Source organism: Rhincodon typus, chromosome 16 (assembly GCF_021869965.1).
Source record: "Rhincodon typus isolate 14 chromosome 16, sRhiTyp1.1, whole genome shotgun sequence".
NCBI lineage: Eukaryota > Metazoa > Chordata > Chondrichthyes > Orectolobiformes > Rhincodontidae > Rhincodon > Rhincodon typus.
This window is the reverse complement of record NC_063347.1, coordinates 6,821,435-6,836,262: the sequence shown is the minus strand read 5'-3', so window position 1 is coordinate 6,836,262 and position 14,828 is coordinate 6,821,435. Positions and strand designations below refer to the sequence as shown.

General features: G+C 44.4%; 1 protein-coding gene across 1 annotated transcript in view; it reads left to right on the top strand.

Annotated features, from left to right (window-relative positions):
• Positions 1-14,828, top strand: part of LOC109915543 (collagen alpha-1(VII) chain-like) — a 47,288-nt gene that overhangs the window by 10,636 nt on the left and 21,824 nt on the right. The window contains exons 3-7 of the mRNA XM_048606677.1: positions 1,602-1,718; positions 3,043-3,120; positions 5,664-5,717; positions 6,943-6,991; positions 12,452-12,460. Of these exons, the coding sequence (XP_048462634.1) occupies positions 1,602-1,718; positions 3,043-3,120; positions 5,664-5,717; positions 6,943-6,991; positions 12,452-12,460 (307 nt within the window). The remainder of the gene's footprint in view (positions 1-1,601; positions 1,719-3,042; positions 3,121-5,663; positions 5,718-6,942; positions 6,992-12,451; positions 12,461-14,828) is intronic.

The window sequence follows — 14,828 nt, the reverse complement described above, 5'->3', positions numbered from 1 at the left end:
TGGTTCCGAGTTCAATTCTACACCTTGAAAGAACGCAAACTAATGGCAAAATTGGCTTCCAATCACCAAAATGAGATACTCCAAAGCAATATTATCAGCTCACATCCTTTAAACCACTGGACAATTACACAATCCTTAATATGTAGTTATACCACAAATCTGCTGTCAATCACGGGGCTAATTCTTACTCCAGAGGTGAGATGTCTCCCATTGGTTGGGTTTTGAAAATTGGGCAGTGCCATTTTCCCAAGGTTGCATTTAATCAAGGTCCATAATTTCTGTTCTTTCGGGGAATGTGGACTTTGCTGGCAAGACCAGCATTTGTTGCCCATCCTTCATGGCGTTTGAAAGTGAGTCGCTTCACTTAATTGCACGGCTGTGGGTCTGGAGTCACACGTAGGCCAGACCAAGCAAGGATGGCCAATTTATTTCCCCAAAGGACGTTGGTGAACCAGATGGGTGTTCATGACTATCGATGGCAGGCTCGTGGTCACCATCGCTGAGACAAGATTTAAAGATAGCGTAATAAAAGCTGAAATTGTTGGAGAAACTCAGCAGGTCGGGCAGCATCTGTGGAGAAGAACGTTTCAAGTCCTGTGACCCTTCTTCAGAACTAGAAACAGCTGGGTAATGGTAGTATTTAAGTAGGTGATGGGAGAAGGAGTGAGTGAATAGGTGGAGAGACCTATCATGTCTCTCAGTGAATTCCCTCTCCACCAATCCACTCTCTCCGTCTACCACCCACCCTTTCTCATCATCAGCATGAGGACTGCCTTTACCTAGCTGCTTCTCGTTCTGCACTCGAAACGTTAACCCTATTTTTCCTCTCCACAGATGCTGATAGACCTGCTGAGTTCCTCCAGCAATTTCTGCTTTTGTTTGTTCCCAATCTCCAAGATCCATTTTATATTGCTGAGGATCATCAGATCAGCCATGATCTCATCGAATGGCAGGGAAGACTCAATGGGCTGAATGGCCTACAACTGCTCCTATGTAATATGGTCTTATAGCCCTTAATTCCTGAAGATTCAAGGCCCATCCTGGAGGTTTAATGACCCTATACTGTAGTACACTATAGGAAGGGTGTTATTAAACCGGAAAGGGTGTGAAAAATATTTATAAGGATGTTAGTGAGACTGGAAGGTTTGAGTTATAAGGAGTTATAAGGACCTATTTCCCTGGAGTATCAGAGGCTGAGCGGCGACCTTAAAGAGTTTTATAAAATCACAAGGGGCATAGACAAGGTGAATAGCCAAGGTCTTTTCCCCACGGTAGGGGAGACCAAAATTAGAAGGCGTGAGTTTAAGGTGAGAAGGGAAAGATTTAAAAGGGACCTGAGGGGCAACTTTTTCACACAGAGGGTGGTGCGTATCTGGAATAGGCTGCCAGAGGAAGTGGCGGAGATGGGTACAAATACAACACTTAAGATATATTTGGACAGGCACATGGATAGGAAAGTTTTAGAGGGATATGGGCCAAATGCAGACAAATGGGACTAGGTCAGTTTAGGAAACCAGGTCAGCATGGATGAGTTGGGCCGAAAGGTCTGTTTCCGATCTGTGTGACTATGACACTTGCTTACTGTCATTTTCTCTTTTCAGGGCTTCCCTGGCGTTGTTGGTCCTTCGGGCCTGAGAGGAGCTGATGGAATCTCTGGTCCCCCTGGACCTACGGGCTCACCAGGTCCCAGAGGACCGGAAGGAATTCAGGGTCAAAAGGTAATTAATTCTCTCTGCTCCTTGTGTTCATGATTGAGTTCGCCACTGCCTGTTTGTTCTTGGATTCGACAATTTCCTATTTTTGTTGTCATCTCTTTGATTCTCGAAGTCTCCAACAGGTAAGAGTTAGCCAGCTTTGTGGATGACTGCCTGATCTGCCCTATGAGTGAATGAAGATTAACTCTAAAAAAAATCATGCTCATAGACCAAGCGCTTCACAATGCCTGTCATTCTCAATTCCATGTTATAAGCTGCAGCCGATTTCACTCTCCTGCCTTTCTGAAAATCCCACTAAATTTCACAGCATTTTATATCGTTTCTTCTCATGGAAACAGATTTGGAGAGCTTACTTTGGAATTCTTCACTCCTAATCCAGTTGTAAAGTTCTCCACAGTGAATTCCCAATGCATTACCCACCATCCAGTTTTCATTCATAGGATCCTTTAGTGAGGAAGTAGGCCATTCTGCCCATTAAGTCCACACTAACGCTTCGAAGAATAGGCCACCCAGACCCAACCCCTATCTCTGTGTTTCCCATAAAGAACAGCAGATGCTGTAAATCAGGAACAAAAACAGAAGTTGCTGGAAAAGCTCAGCAGCTCTGGCAGTATCTGGGAAGAAAAAAATCAGTTCTGAGGAAGGGTCACCAGACCTGAAATGTTGACTCTGATTTTTTTCCTTCACAGATGCTGCCAGACCTGCTGAGCTTTCCCAGCAACTTCTGTTGTTGTTCCTGCAATTCCCCATATCCAATCCACCTTGCATGCAATGGGTAATTTAACATGGCCAGTCCACCTAACCTGCACATCTTTGGACTGTGGGAGGAAACCAGAGCAAACTCACGCAGACATGGGGAGAATGTTTGTGTGGAGTTTGCACAGTCACCCCAGGGTGGGATTGATCCCGGGTCCCTGGCGCTGTGAGGCAGCAGTGCTAACCACTGAGCCACCGTGCCACCCTGATCATCCAAGTCTACCTCATTTCTGCAACTTTGGAGAGGTCAGTTTTGCGTTGCTTAGCTCAGCTTGACTGACTAGAATGACTGGCATCATGTTGGCACTGAGGGCTTTTGAGATGCAGTGGTAAAGTCCCTGCCTCACCTCTAAGCCAGGAGGCCCAGGGTCAGCTCCCACTTGCTCCAGAGATGTGTCTCTGAACAGATTGATTAGAAAGACCTCTCTTTCTGCAGTGTTGCCTGACGCGGTTAACAACCCTCACTGGTTCTGACATCTTGCTCGGTTGTTGAGCTGCTTGAGCTTTCTGAGGCCCCAGAATGTTAAGGCTGAATGTTTTAACAGTGTTCACTGTTTGTGTTTGACTTTAGGGGGAACGAGGCCCTCCTGGTGTGAGCATTCCAGGTCCCAGAGGAATTCCAGGAGTCCCTGGAGAGAGAGGAGATCCTGTAAGTGTCGGAACAATGAGCTGTTCCAGAGAAACAGCTTCTCGAATTTCCTGTGCATAGCCTCATAGGGCTGTACAGCATGGAAACAGACCCTTCAGTTCAACTCGTCCATGCTGACCAGATATCCTAAATTATGTGCACACCGTTGGGGAGGTGATGGCCTAATGGTATTATCATTGGACTGTTAACCCAGAGACCCAGATAATGTTCTGGGGGAACTCAGATGGTGGAATTTGAATTCAATAAAATACCTGGAATTAAGAATCTAATGATGACCATAAATCCATTGTCAGGAAAAGCCCACCTGGTTCACTAATATCCTTTAAGGAAGGAAACTGCCATCCTTACCTGGTCTGGCCTACATGTGACTCCAGACCCACTGCAATGTGGTTGACTCTTAACTGCAGAATGGGCAATAAATGCTGCCTAGCCAGTGACACCTTCATCCCATGAATGAATAAAGAAAAAAATCTCGTCTCATTTGCCAGTATTTGGCCCATATACCTATAAAAACCAAACAAACTGTGGATGCTGTAAATCAGGAACAAAAACAGAAATTGCTGGAAAAGCTCAGCAGGTCTAGTAGCATCTGTGAAGAAAAAAAACAGTTAACGTTTCAGGTCTGGTGACCCTTCCGTTGTTCTGAGAAAGGGTCACCGGACCCGAAACATTAACTCTGATTTTTTTCTTCACAGATGCTGCCAGACCTGCTGACCTTTACCACCTCTGTTTTTCTACCTCTCAGCCCTTCCTATTCATGTACCCATCCAGATGCCTTTTACATGTTGTAATTGTACCACTAAACAATTATTTTATAAGCAGCCTTTCTTACAGCTCAAACCTTCCAGTCGCAGTAGCATCCTAGCAAATCCTTTTTGCACCCTTTCCAGTTTAATAACATCCTTCCTGTAATGTACTACAGTGTAGAGCTCATTGTCAAACCAGCTGGTTCGCAGTGCTGTGTTGAACCTGTCTTTCCAATCAGACTGTCCCTGTGTGCCTTAGGAGTGGTGTGAGAGAATAAGAATACAGGAAATTGGAGGAGGTGAATGGCCATTCAGCCTCTCAAACTTGTTCCACATTCAACAAGATCACGGCAGATCTTCCAGAGGTCACAAGTCCTCCTCCTTGCCAGTTCCTCTCAGCTCTCAACGTCTTGATGTTTGAAAAATCTACCAACCTCCTATTCAAAGACTTTCAGTGATCTAGCCTGCACAACTCTCTGTGGGTAGAGAATTCCAGACAGCCGCTACTCTCTGGGAGAAGAACTTCCTTCACATTTTCAGTTGTGAATGACTGTCCCCTTACTCTGTAACTATCTCCTCTAATTTGAGATTCCCACAGTAATGGAAAAGTCTTCTCAACTTCTACCCTGTTAAGCCCTCTCAGAACCTTCTCTGTTTCAACAAGATCTCCCCCTTACTGAATGGGGCAGGAAAATCCTGTTCTTTGTGGAGAAATAAGATATCACCCACTCCCAAGAATTTCCAAGATGTTGTCCGGTGATATTCCCAAATATTTAATAAGTAACTGAAGCTGGAGGGAGCTCAAATTCCCAGAACCTGGAAGCTGATAAATTGTGAAGGAGAGCTTTGGCAAATTGAAGATTTGACAACAGGCATGAGCAACTATAAAATTATTTTCCGTTAACGCAAACAGAAGATTCTATTCAATGAACAAATTAAATCAAATTTCACTGTGGTCAACACACTACCCACCCCTCTGCTCCCTGAATTCCCTCCCTAATGACATTGTGGGTCAACCCTCAGCAACGGTTCAAGAAGGCAGCTCACCACCACCTTCTCGAGGGGCAATGAGGGATGGGCATGTTCGTCCAGTCAATAATGCCCAAGTGACACAAGTAAATAAAAAAGATACACCAACCGTTTAGGAAAATAATTCATTGAAGTATAAAGTCATCGAAAACAGGAGTGACAATAGGCCCTCTGCCTGGACATCACTTGTGCAGTAAGGCAGGAATATCTGTAACACTGATTCAGGATGATTGGCCGAAGAACTGGAAAGCGAGATGGGCATTTGTTTCATGCAGTTAGAAGTGGAGACGATCTGCAAGACGCTTGCTGAAAGAATGCTCGAGGTAGATTCTAAATAGTCTGCAAAAGAAAATTGATTAAATACTGCAGGATTTGCATTGGTTAAAAAAAACACGAAAGTGAAACTGTCTTACCCTTCACAAGAGATAAAACAAAACAAAATATATGTCTAAAGGAGGCGTGAATGACAAATTCAGGTGCCTAGAGAAGATGTGAATGGTAAGGTGCTGGCACAGGGAATGATGAGCAGAATGGCCTATTTCTCTTGCTATACAATATTTTTTAATTGTGTTTCCCACCCAATAATGCATCGGATTCCCAGAGGATCGTCCACATTGTGCCTGTGAATCCCTCTGAAAGTTCGGTTAAATTCTGTGCAACCCTCCCTTTCCTTCATTTCTCTCTGGTCTGGTTTCGGTGTGGTGAACGTAATGCTCACATTCATTGTCGCTATGGTTATAACCATTTGTTCTGTTCTCTGTGGTTAAGGGTGAAATGGGTCCTGACGGCCAAAAAGGAGAACAGGGAAAACCAGGAATGACGGTATGTTAATTCTTTTTGTTTGGTCTCATTGGTTTGTCAGTAAATCACTCATGCGTCATATTTCTTGTTAAGATTAAGTAAGACTATTCTTGATGTCTTGCCTCTGATTTCAATGGTTTTTGGTTCAAGTCACACGCCAGAGTATCTAACTTTGCAGAAACTCCATTGCAGTACTGAAGGAGTGCTGCACTGTCAGCACTGTTACTTTGAGGTGTGAAACTAAACCCTCTCCATTCTATGAGGTGGAAGTGAAAGATCCCATGCCAATATCATGATGAAAGCCAGTGTATTAGGACCCAGTACAAAAGCAAAACAATGGTTTGCTGGAATTATGGAATCAAAATTCAGGAAACACTCAGCTGGTCTGGCAGCATTAGTATGGGAGAGAAAGAGACACAGAGTTAACATAGTTTTGGATCTGTCACCTTGCCTCAGAATAGGAAACATTGCTATATGCTTTAAAGTTTTGAGCACACGGAAGAGGGGAAGGTGGGAAAGAGAACAAAAATAAAGCAGTGTTGAGGGACTGCATGGCCTACTCATCCTAGTCCATGTGTATAGGGAAGTCTGTAAAAGACTGGAAAGTGGGAGAGATTAAATGACAACACCAAAGAGAATGGTAAAGAGACAACTTCAGAAGCAAAATATATGTCAATAGAAATATGAATGGCAGGGTCAGGTGTGTAGGGGATTGTGAATGGCAGGGTCAGGTGTGTAGGGGAGTGTGGATGGCAGAGTCAGGTGTGTAGGGGAATGTGAATGGCCAGGTCAGGTGTGTAGGGAACATGAATAAATATTTGAACATAAATTAAAGTGGCGAAGGGAGAAACAAGAGGTGGAAAACCGAACCACCCAAGAAGTGTCAGACAATTTAGGGACAGAACTCTGAGATTTTCATGGCTTTCTGACCAAATGGCCCCTGAAGTAAATTCCATCTCAAAGCATAGCCCAGACGGCTGTTTAAAATAAACATTGCCGAAGAAAACATGTCTGATTAAAATTCCCCCTGTGAAGGGGGCTCTTTCACTCCTGACCTGCTTCCCAGGAGATTTCTTGAATGGGGCCCATCAGTCCAGAAGCAGGGACTGTTTTTGTGATAATCGGTCTCATTTGTGGATGGCTGCAGGTCTCCAGTGTGTGTTGCCCCAAGGGAGCTTGGGACTGTGCCAGTCCAGTAAACAGCGACATTAATTCTGCCCTCTTTGCTTCCCACCCTTCATGACAGGAGGACCAAATCCGCACGTATGTGCGCCAGGAGATGAGCGAACACTGTGGTAAGTCTCTGTCTTTTCAATTAAAGTGCAATCCACAGGGCTGGAATACTGCTGTAAACACTGCAACATCCACTTAAACGTTTTAATCGACACCTTAGCAAGACTGAAACAGTTCATGGTAAAAAATACATCTGCAGCGAAACCAGGCAACAGATGTCTGTTATACATATCAAATTCTAAAAATTTACTCTTGCTATCCCAAAACGTCTAATAATGACAATGGTCTTCTCTTACTCCATTATATATATATGATATATTTCGTATATATAAGATATAATATATGTATAGTAAAATCAGTTTGATACTACATGTAGATGAGCAGCACCATGGTTGAAAAGAATCAAGATTTGATTATGTTGAATGTGTGCACTGTCTTTAAGAGAGTTTACCTTTCAGCATTCCATGTTCTGTGTGTACACACTGTTATGACCCTGCCTGACAGTTATTCTGCCTTGGGTCCACAACTTGCACCAGCAGAGACCAACCGGCTGTTGCAATGTCTGCTTCATCATTTATAATGTGTTTTACTGTTTCCAATGAACAATCCCATGGAGTTTTTCCATCCCTGACATTTGATTGATTATTAGACTGTTGTCGTGAACATGACAGAGGATGTCTGATGATGTCACGGGGGGCTGGAGAACTAAATGTGGAAGGAATGGATGGACATGCAAATGGGGCAGGGAGGAAGCTGTTGTGGAGCATTAACCCAGCATGGACCAAATGGTCTATTCTCTACATTTCACATCATTTCCTCTAATTGCATTTGCAAACTCACTGCCACAGCAAAATATCGACTTGTATCTGAGGAGAAAGAAACAATTGCTTGGTAGCATGGAGCTGGAATCTTGCTGAGAAGAGAGAAATGCGACTGAAGGTTTTCATCTTGTACTCCTCAGGACAAATGTCAGATTTCAAACGGTCACCGTCAGACATAGGAGCGGAATTAGGACGTTCAGCCTATCCAGTCCGTACCACCATTCAATCATGGCTAATATGTTTCTCAACCCCATTCTCCTGTCTTCTCTCCATAATCCCTGATCCCCTTACCAATCAAGAACTATCAAGCTCTGTCTAAAATTACACCCAATGGCCTCCACAGCCCGTGGCAATATGTTCCACAGATTCACAATTGGCTGAAGAAATTCCTCCTCATCTCAGTTCTAAATGGTCATCCCTTCACTCTGAGGCTGTGACCTCAGGTCCTAGTCTCTCCTGCTCGTGGAAACATCTTCTCCACGTCCACTCTATCCAGGCCTCTCAGTATTCTGTAAGTTTCAATCAGATCCCTCCCTCATCCTTTTAAACTCCATTGAATACAGATCCAGAATTTTCAACCGTTCCTCGTGATAAGCCCCTCATCCCTGGGATCATTCTCGTAAACCTCGTCTGGACCCCCTCCAATGCCAGCACATCCTTCTTTCAATATGGGGACTAAAACTGCTCACAATATTCCAAATGTGGTCTGACCAGAGCCTTATACAGCCTCAGCAGTACATCTCTGCTCTTGTGTTCCAGCCCTCTTGAAATGAATGCTAACATTGCATTTGCCTTCCTAACAGCCAATTCACCCTGCATGTTAACCTTCAGTGAATCTTGAACTAGCACTCCCAGGTCCTTTGGTGTTTCAGATTTCTGAAGCCTTTCCCCATTTAGAAAATAGCCTCTTTTCTTCCTACCAAAGAGCATAACCTCACACACTTCCACTTTGTATTCCATCCGCCACATCTTTGCCTGTTCTCCTAGCCTGTCTAAGTCCTGCAGCCTCCCCATTTCCTCAACACTACCTGTCCCTCCACCTATCATTGTGTCATCTGCAATTTTGGCAACAGCGCTCTCACTTCCTGCATCCAGATTGTTAATGTAAAATGTGAATAGTTATGGTCCCAACACTGACTTCTGTGGAACTCAAATCCAGAATTGCCTGTTCTTCAGTGGGCTCTACTACAAGCTGCTTAAAAAACCATCTTCTAGATATTCCACAAATTCCTTCCCTTGAGATCCACTACCAACCTGATTTTCCCAGTCTACTTTCGTATTGGAGTCCCCCATGATTATTCTAATAGTACCTTTCTTACATTTCTATTTCCTGATCTATTTTCTTTCCCACATCCTGACTATTGCTAGGAGGCCTGTACACAAGTCCCATCAGGGTCATTTTCCCTTTGCGGTTTCTCAACTCTACCCGTACAGATTCTACACCGTCCAACTCATTATCATTTCTTGCTATCGATTTAATTTCATTTCTTACCAACAAGCCAACCCCTCCCCCTCTCCCTGTCTGCTTTCAATAGGACCCATATCGTTGAATATTTGGTTCCCAGCCCTGATCCCCTTGCAGCCATGTCTCTGTAATACCCACAGCATCGTACCCACCAAGTTCAATCTGTGCTAGGAGCTCATTTCCTCGTTTCGTATACTGCGTGCGTTTAAGTACAACACCCTCAGACCTGAGTTGACAGCCCCTTTCTCTTGGTTGTTCCCTTATCTGCTGTCCCTAAAGTTAGATTCCTGACACTTACCACACTCTCTGTCCTATTAGTCATTCTGGAAACTTTAATAACCTCTGCTGAGCCCTTCACCGTTTTAACTTTTTTCATAATTTTCAGGTAAAATTTCAGATAATCTGGAGATTATCACCTTTTTGGTTCAGCTTCCTAATTTAACCCCTAACTGCTCATATTCCCTCAGCAGAACATTTTTTTCTCTTTCTCCCTGTATTTTTGGTGCCTGTGTGGACCACGACAACCGGATCTTTCCTGTCCCACTCTAAGTTCCTCTGCAGCCCAGATGTGATATCCTGAACCTGGGCCCCAGGCAGGCAACACAGTCTTTGGGATATTCTTGATCCTAGCCACAGGGAACAGTGTCTATTCCCCTGACTGTACTATCCCTGATTACAACTACATTTCTCTTTTCTCCCACCTCTGGAATGGCTCCCTGTACCATGGTACTGTGGTCGGTTTGCTCATTCTCCCTACAGACCCCGGTCTCACCCACACACGGAGCAAGAATCTCAAACCTGTTAGACATGCTCAAGAGCTGAGGCTCCTTCAGCATTCCCTCCCGGATCCCTCTACCTGCCTTGTTCATAGTCACATCCTCCTGTCCCTGACCACTGACCGAATTCAAGGTAGTTAATCTAATGTGACTGCTTGCTGAAGCACAGTTTGATTGATTGATTTTATTATCACGTGTACTGAAATACAGTGAAAAGCTTTGCTTACAAGCTGGACTTTGCTTACAAAGCAGATTACAGCAAGCAAAGGATGGACTGATCAAAAAGACTTAGAGGCATACAGGTTACATTGCAGGTTACATTATTTGAGGCTATAGTCCATTCAGCAGTCTGATAACAGCCAGAACGAAACAGTTCCTGAACCTGTTCAGGCTCCTGTGTCTTCTGCCTGATGGAAGAGGTTGTAGGAGATCATTACTGGGGTGCAATGGGTCTTTCCACGGCAGTGAGCCGTAAAAGTGTGGAACTGCCATAAGAAATGTTAGAGTTAGATCTGCTGTAGGAGCTCGCTAGGAGTCATCCGGTGTTGGTGCCATCTTGCATCTTGTGTCCAGGTAAATCTCCCGGTCCCTGATATGTCGCAGTGTTTGAGGCTCAGACTCCAGCTCATCAACTCTGAGCTGGAGTTCCTCAGGCAACCGACACTTGCTACAGATGTGGTCGCTATGAGCGACAGTGAGATCTACCAGCTCCCACATTTCTAGGGGTTACAATACATCACCTGGCCTGGCATCTCTATTTCAATTGCTTCGTTCCTAATTTGATATAATTTTCAATTGTACTCGTCTTTTAGTTTGTAGGCTGTAAATATTTCCCCTATTTACCTTCAATCTGAATGTAACTAATAATAGTCAAATTAGGCACTATCACCAACCAATGAACTTATGGTTTACCTGTGATGTCACTCTTTCGAGCTGAGCCCCTGATCCTGGGGTTTTCAATTTATCCTGTTAAAAAAAACCTTACAGACTATGAGCCGAAATAACAAGCAAAAAGTACCTTTTCCCCTCTGCACCGAATTCTCACATTACCTCAAAATTCCCCAAACTATATGCTCACTTGGGCTGTGTCTCACTGACATGGGAACACCACCATCCCCTGCAAGTTCCCCTCCAAACCACTCACCATCCTGACTTGGAAATATATCGCTGTTTCTTCAGTGTCTCTGGGTGAAACTCCTGGAATTCCCTCCCTATGGGTATTGTGGGTCTAACTACAGCACATGGACTGCAGCGGTTCAAGAAGGCAGCTCACCCCAACCTTCTCAAGGGCAACTAGGGACGGGCAGTAAATGCTGGGCCCAGCCAGTGACGCCCACATCCCATGAGTGAATAAAAAAAAGGCAAACTAACCACCATCCTTTGAAGTTCAGTGGTACTGAATTTCCTTTATTCATTTTTTTCCCCCTTTATTCATTCACGGGATGAGGGTGTCACTGATCAGGCAGCATTTATTGCCCATCCTTAATTGCCCAGAGGGCAGTTGAGAGTCAACCACATTGCTGTGGGTTTGGAGTTGTATGGAGGCCAGACCAGGTAAGGATGGCAGTTTCCTTCCCTAAAGGACATTAGTGAACCAGAGGGTTTTTTTCCCCCCCCCTGACAATCAACTCATGGTCGTCATTAGATTCCTAATTCCAGATGTTCACTGAATTCAAATTCCACCATCTGCTGTGGTGGGATTTGAACCCTGGTCCCCAGAATGTTATCTGGGTCTCTGGATTAACAGTCCAGCGATAATACCACTACACCATCACCTCCCCTACTATCAACAGCTTAGGGGTTACCATTGACCACAAACTCATCAGGTCTAGATATAAACAATTTATTGTGGCTACAAGAGCAATCAGAAGCTTGGAATACTACAACAAGTAACTTGTCAGGTGACAACACATTTGGGCCTAACTGTGGAGGCTCCTAGAGTCGAATATCTCGCTTAACAGACTACAGCCACATAAACTGAAGGATACTATCCTTACCTGTGGGGAGTCGGTGGGGGGTGCGTACACTGGCAACAGAGTCGGGGAGGGGAAAGCAAACGAGTAGCGTGGGTGGGATAGAATGTGAGTTGACAATTTAAAGCAACAACAGAAACCAATTCACTGAGCTGAGGATCATTGTTTTATGTCTCAGAGATAGTAGGAACTGCAGATGCTGGAGAATCTGAGATAACAAGACGTAGAGCTGGATGAACACAGCAGGCCAGGCACCATCAGAGGAGCAGGAAAGCTGACGTTTCGGGCCTATACCCATTTCTGAAGAAGGGTCTGGGCCCGAAACGTCAGCTTTCCTGCTCCTCTGATGCTGCTTGACCTGCTGTGTTCATCCAGCTCTACACCTTGTTATCTCATTGTTTTATGTCTCTTGTACAAACCCACTCCAATGAAACATTCTCTGAGACAATAGTTGCTAATTATTCCTTTTATTCTCTCTTCTCCCCAGCCTGCGGAGGTGAGTTACAGCAACCATTTCTCTTCCTCTTCGGCCCGTCTGGTGTGATCAGGTGACCACAACGGTTTGCATTTAGAAAGTGCCTTTAATGTAACAAAACATCCACAGGCTCTATACAGGAGCATTCTGGAACAGTATGTTATACTGACCCATGTAGGGAGATTTTACTTCAGGTGACAAAAGGCTAGCTCAAGGAGATAAGTTTTAAGGAGTGTCTTAAGGGAAGGAGGCAGGCAAAAAGGTTTAGGGAGGGAATTCCAGAGATTGGGCGCTCAAGCAGCTGAAGGCATGGCAACCAATGGTGAAGGGATTAAATCCAGGAGTGTGGAAGGTCAGAATTCCTGAAGTGCACATATCTCAGTGGGTTGAGGCTTTGGAGGAGATGATAAAGATAGGAAGAGGCGAGGCTATGATGGATTTAAAAAGAAGGATGATATGCTGCTTGAATGGGAGCTAATGAAGGTTGAATAACTCCACAGGGACTGGTCATCCCGTCACCAAGTCACCCTTTAATTACACATGAACAGTTCTTATCTTTAGTCCTGCCTTTTTAAGTACCAGAGTGTCAGTACCTCTTACACTCACCCTTTTTATCTGTCAATGAGGGGTCCCTGATTGGACCAGACTAACAGCCCCACTCATATTCTATGAGGTCCAGTTGGCTGACCTTGTTACAATCACTACATAGGTCAGCGAGCACTGAGGTGACAGATGACAAAGGGGGACTTGATGCAAGTTAAAATGTAAACAGAGAGGGTCAAATGTAGGATATAAGCTAGCAGTGCTTTGGAACAGCCATGCCTTAAGTTAACAAAATCATGAAGGAGGGTATCAATTGCAGGTAATCTGAGATGGGGACAAAGTTGGGCAATGTTACAGAGCTGGAAGCAGGCAGATTTTCTGTTAGAGAGGGTATGAGGTTGAAACATTGGAAGATGTGATGGTGCAGGGCGCGATGTTGGCCATATCAGGGGGTCAACCATGGAGCCAGATGACAGAGAGGGCCGCTCTGTAATCTCCATTCTAAAAAAACTAGACAGGGGGAAAGAGTGAACTTGCAATAAAGAAGTAAAGGAAAGAGGTAAGAAATAGTATTTTGTTTTCTCTCAAGCCACATGCCGTTACTTAATTGGGAATCAGGGATCTAGAATGAGTGCAGCAACAGCCTTATCCTTGAACAATAACAGCTCATAATAGCAGGAACAAAAGAAGTAAAAATGAGCCTGAAATGAGATCACGCCTTGGCAGGAGGTCATTCTCTTCCCACATCTTCCTCTCCAGCAGCAAGGCCAAGATTCAGTCTCTGGTCCGTATTATAAATCAATGCCATGAATTCTTGGCCAAGGAGGAGGTAAAATTGCCGACTTTGGTCTCGGTTAGTAAAGTGTTGGTTGTTCCAACAGTTGTCCTAAGTAGGCCTGGTGAAAGAGGGGCCAAGGAGTCACTCAAAAGAAGCCCTCAATGATGTCTCCACATGGAGATTGATCAAAGGCAGCACTGACTCATCTGTGATTTCCTCTATAGTCCAATAGTCAGTTGAAACAAGGGGATTTCCTTTAGCACCTCAATGCTCAACATGCCTGTATAGCATTCATCGTTGTTTAACTCTACTCTAACTCCCCCCAACCTTAAAATGAATAAGTTAACAACAAAACTAATGCAGTTTTGTTTGCTCTGACCACACAAAATCTCTGATGTCTAAGTGACTTACAAAGTAAGAATAACCATGTCAATAATATTTCAGAGTTTCCCATATCACAGCAAGCCTTGACTGGGAGTCGACAGGAGACAATCAAGACACAAAACCATAAGCAATAGGAGCAAAATAGGTCCATAAGATCCCCTTGAGCCTCCTCCACTATTCAAGAAGATCATTGCTCAGCTTCAACTCAAACACCACTTGCCAAGCAGTCCTGATTAATATCCTTAGTTCCCAAAAGTCCATTAATTTGTCTCAAATATACAGCAACTGCACATTCGCAGCTGTCTGGGGTAGAAAATTGCAGCAATGCACAACCCATTGGGTGAAGAAATTCCTCCTCATCTCATCCAAAATGGCTATCTCCTTGGCTAGTGACCCCAGGGTAATAAAAGTCTCCAGCCTGTGGAGAAATGACTGTGTCTTCCAGCAGAGGACATACTCAGACTCAAAAATAGACCAGAACATTGAGGTAATTGGACAACCTGAACCTGCAGCACAGCTAATCTGCTTTGTACTGAGTGCCAGAGATAGTAGGAACTGCAGATGCTGGAGAATCTAAGATACAAGGTGTAGAGTTGGATGAACACAGCAGGCCAAGCAGCATCAGAGGAGCAGGAAGGCTGACGTTTCGGGCCTAGACCCTTCTTCTGAAGAAGGGTCTAGGCC